The sequence below is a fragment of the Oratosquilla oratoria genome, chromosome 43 (genome assembly GCF_046742065.1).
Source record: "Oratosquilla oratoria isolate Oo_2021 chromosome 43, ASM4674206v1, whole genome shotgun sequence".
In the NCBI taxonomy this organism is placed as follows: domain Eukaryota; kingdom Metazoa; phylum Arthropoda; class Malacostraca; order Stomatopoda; family Squillidae; genus Oratosquilla; species Oratosquilla oratoria.
Window position 1 is genome coordinate 1,430,318 of NC_134819.1, and position 4,151 is coordinate 1,434,468.

General features: G+C 46.4%; 1 protein-coding gene across 1 annotated transcript; it reads right to left on the bottom strand.

Moving 5' to 3' along the window:
• Nucleotides 1-1,296: 1,296 nt before the first annotated feature.
• On the bottom strand, nt 1,297-3,576 carry LOC143021857 (uncharacterized). The gene is made up of 3 exons (XM_076179623.1): nt 3,447-3,576; nt 2,726-3,096; nt 1,297-2,499 (listed from the first exon to the last, which is right to left on the bottom strand). The coding sequence occupies exons 1-3, from the start codon at nt 3,574-3,576 to the stop codon at nt 1,297-1,299; spliced, it is 1,704 nt and encodes a 567-aa protein (XP_076035738.1).
• Between the last annotated feature and the right edge of the window lie 575 nt (nt 3,577-4,151).

Consider the following 4,151-nt stretch of genomic DNA (forward strand, 5'->3'; position numbering starts at 1 on the left):
TAACAGGACCACCAACACTCATAGGGTCTACGTAGTATACTTAACCTAGTTATTATGAGAGCAGATAAGGCGTCCACTCTGAACAGATGCAAACAAGGAAGAGACTGAGATGGCTTATTTTATGGCGGCAGTTTCCATGGTGACCGCAGTTGCCAACTCACTTTACTATTATTATTTATGCTATTAGAATTAGGGCAAGTGGAATAGCATACTGCACATACAGACATCATTTAAATAATAAGGTACAAATGTAATATGAATAATATTCTAAGATGAAGAATGACACGAGGGAATAATACAAAAGGGACATGGGAAGCCCTATTTCATACTATCTGTAATCCCGGGAGGTGTGAATTAGGGCATGGCTACAAGCTAACTGAAACATGTCTACAATCTTACTGAAACATGTAGTTAAATGGAAAGCATTTTTTTTTTTTTTGGAAGGAACCCATGGAATTATGGGCACGCAACCCCCCTCACCCCCCTCAAAAAAGAAAATACAAGGTTTTGTAAGCATAGAATTATTTAACCACGGTCACTCAACACTACTTTAACACTTTGGTTTGCACATGGGTAGCTCGAGACAGTGCATCAGCCAGCACATTATCTTTCCCACGAATGTGCGAGATCTGCAAATTGAAGGGCTGTTATGCTAGCGCCCACCGCAGAAGGCTTTGGTTAGTGTTTTTCGCTCGTTCCACAAATATCATGAGATTATGATCCGTTAGCACTTGCACAGGGTGTACTGTGCTTCCTTTGCATACCTTTGCATACCCCAAAGCCATAATCAAAGCTAAAACCTCCTTTTCAATGGTGGCATAGTTCTTCTGCGATTTGAGGATATTCTTTAAGAAATGACACACAAGATGTAGCACACGATCCTCCTCACCCTCCTGTAGAAGCACTGCACAGGCACCAACTTCCCTGGCGTCGACGTGGATGGTGAACGGCATCTGGAGATCAGGAGCACGTAGGACAGGACTATTTGCCAGCAGAGTCTTCATGCTCTCGAAGGAGTCCTGGCAAGCCTGGGTCCACTTAAAGGAGGTCTTGACACTCAGGAGATCGGTAAGAGGAGCCACAACTGAGGAAAAGTTATGACAGGAGCGACGGTAATAACCTGCTATTCCCAACAGTCTCATCATTCCCTTCTTGTCGCTTGGGGCAGGATACTGCAAAATGGCTGTTATCTTGGCAGCAATCGGTTGGACCTTCTCCCCTTCCGACGACATGCCCTAGGAGTGTGATGCGGGCATGTCCGAACTCACTCTTGGCAAGGTTCACTGTCAACCGGTGTTATGCCAGAACAGCAAAGAGGGCCCTTAGGCGGTCCACATGTTCTCCCCAGGAGTCACTGAAGACGACGAGGATATCCAGGTAGCAGCGAACGCCCACCAACCCCGACGTTAGAAGGTTCATGAGGCGTTGGAAGGTTGCAGGTGCATTCCGCAAGCCGAAGGGAAGGACGGTAAACTGGTACAGCCCCTCGGGGGTGATGAACGCGGAGATGTCCCTCGAGCGCTCTGACAGTCGGACTTGGTAGTAGCCGTGCAGTAGGTCCAGTTTCGTCACCCATTGTGCCGGACCAACGTCGTCAATGACGTCGACATTGCGTGGCAAGGGATAACTATCCGGCTCGGTGACTGCGTTGACCTTTCTGTAGTCGACACACAGCCGCATAGAACCATCGGGCTTCGGCACCAAGACCACGGAGAAGGACCAAGAACAGTTACTGGGCTCCACAATACCGACCTCCTGGAGACGTTGTACCTCCTCACGGATGTACTCCTTCTTGAATACATTCAGGCAGTAAGGACGTTGGCGGATGGGCCGAGCTCCGTTGGTTTCGATATCGTGTTCTACAGCTGAACAGGGGTGAGGATGGTCACTAAATATATCATTATAGTCTGCCAAAAGAAAAGAAATATCACCTGCTTGGTCATTAGAGAGATGGCATAACTTTGCACTGGGATCAGAGAGTATGAATGAATTGTTCACCTTGGTATACAAGTCAATCTGGAGTTCAGAGAAGCTGTTTTCCTGATCATTATCACATGCATGCACTACAACACATGCGGGCACGGGAAGTTCAACACCTGCCTCTTCCTCCTCCTTATTCACTCGAATCTGGTAGGGATTAAGCAGGTTGACATGAAACAGACGTTTTTTCTTACGTCTGTCTGGTGTGTATATAACATAATTGGCCTCCGCTACCCTGTCTACAATTTGGAAAGGTCCCTCACACGTTGCCTGGAATGGGTGAGTCTGCAGAGGCAAGAAAGCTAACACCTTTTCACCTACCCAAAATTCCCTAGGCTCTACCTGGTGTGTTTTGTCAAACTGCTGCTTCATCTTGATCTGAGCAGATTTTAAATGGGCATGAGCCAGCCTCACAGCATCTTTTGAGTTTTTCCTAAACTTAGCTACATATAGTACCAAGGGTGTGACATTATTTTTCAGCAGCCAACTTTCTTTGAGGGCCTTGAGAGGTCCTCGCACCTCATGGTCATAAACGAGTTAAAATGGGAAGAATCCTAAGAATTCTTGAAGAGTCCCTAACCGTGAATAGGAGTAGGTCAGTCCTCTCGTCCCAATCCTTCCCAAACACCAAGCAGTAAGTGCGCAACATGCGTTTGAATGTCTGATGGAATCGCTCCACCACCCCCTGGGATTAGGGATGATAGGCTGAAGACCTTGACTGCCGGATACCCAGACTCTGCATTACCTGATTAAACAATCGGGAAGTAAAATAGGACCCCTTGTCTGACTGCACTACTGTGGGAAGCCCTACTTGCGTAAAGAAGTAGATGAGGGCTCTCACCACATTCTTGGCTGTGATCCGGCGCAAGGAAATGGCTTCTGGTTTACGGGTGGCACAGTCTATAATGGTAAAGAGAAACTGATGACCTCGTGGGGTCTTTGGCAGAGGACCAACGCAACCGATGACAATTCTGCCAAAGGGTTTTTCAATGACAGGAATAGATGGTAGAGGGAACGGTTCAACACTGGGGTGCGGTTTCCTTGTTATTTGACAATGGCGACACGTACTTATATAGGAACTAATATCTTTCTTCATTTTAGGCCAATAAAAATGAGCTAGAATTTTTGCACAAATTTTCCTAACTCCTAAATGTTCTCTTACCCCATGATGAGTAATACCCAGGATCTACTTCCGTAATGGGTTTGGGACCAAGGGTGATTTGCAGGGGAATCAGTAGGACTGAACTTCCGCATCAATATACCTTACCTAAGGTAATAACAGTTGGATTCTGACTTAGCTTCCTCTTCACTTACAGCTCTACGGAAGCAACTGGCTAGTTCAAGATCCTATTTTTGGGGAGGAACCAAAACTATCCAGGGTGGTAACATTGTCCCCCTCAGATTTGTTTTTGCTATCAAACCTATTTTGAAGGTCACCGGGTGGAGGAGAGGTTAAAAAAATTCACCTAGATTTAAATCAGCAAGGTCAGGCTTAGTAGGAACATCCTCTGTGTTCTTACTAGGCTGGGGGGTAACTATTCTAACATGAGCATCCTCTTTATGCTCGATAATCTCTGCCTTCACCCTGCGGCTCATGCTATGGGTAACAGCATATGCAAAGGATATGCCCGGAATGTCTGACTCTAATTGGGAGGTATTATTCTTGGCAGAAGGACAAGAGGAGACTATGACATTAGGTAACATCGTGCCCCCAGCGAGGTCTTCTCCCATCAGGAGTGAGACTCCCTTTACAGGTAACTTGTCGATTACTCCTAGCTAGGCATAACCTGTCCTAACATCTGACCGCAAGTACACTTGGTATATAGGGATATGTGACCCGCCTGTTAAACCGTTCACAAGGACCCAACTTCCAGTATAATATGCATCTATCAAAGCAGCCACATACTTTTTAATTAGTGATAAGGCTGAGCCTGTGTCACGCAGAAGCTTAATATCTGTGGGCGGGCTATCTTCATCAAGGGCTACTGATCCAGAGGAACAGAACGGTTCAAATGTGGATAAAATAGGCGGAGAAGAGTTACCTGGGACAACTGATGGGCATCAGTGAGACAGGGCTCCAAAAAACTTTCTGATTACTCAGCCACGTTGATCGAGAGCGAGGGGGACCCTTCGAGAGAAGACTTTTTCTGGTGTAGTTTGAAACAGTCATC

What these genes read in the sequence shown, in the direction of transcription:
- LOC143021857 (XM_076179623.1), bottom strand. Translation starts at nt 3,576, where the DNA reads ATGAGCCGCAGGGTGAAGGCAGAGATTATCGAGCATAAAGAGGATGCT. An exon ending in CCTTGCTGATTTAAATCTAG is followed by an intron (nt 3,097 to 3,446) that starts GTGAATTTTTTT and finishes CAAAAATTCTAG; the next exon opens with CTCATTTTTATTGGCCTAAA. An exon ending in CTTCCCGATTGTTTAATCAG is followed by an intron (nt 2,500 to 2,725) that starts GTAATGCAGAGT and finishes TATGACCATGAG; the next exon opens with GTGCGAGGACCTCTCAAGGC.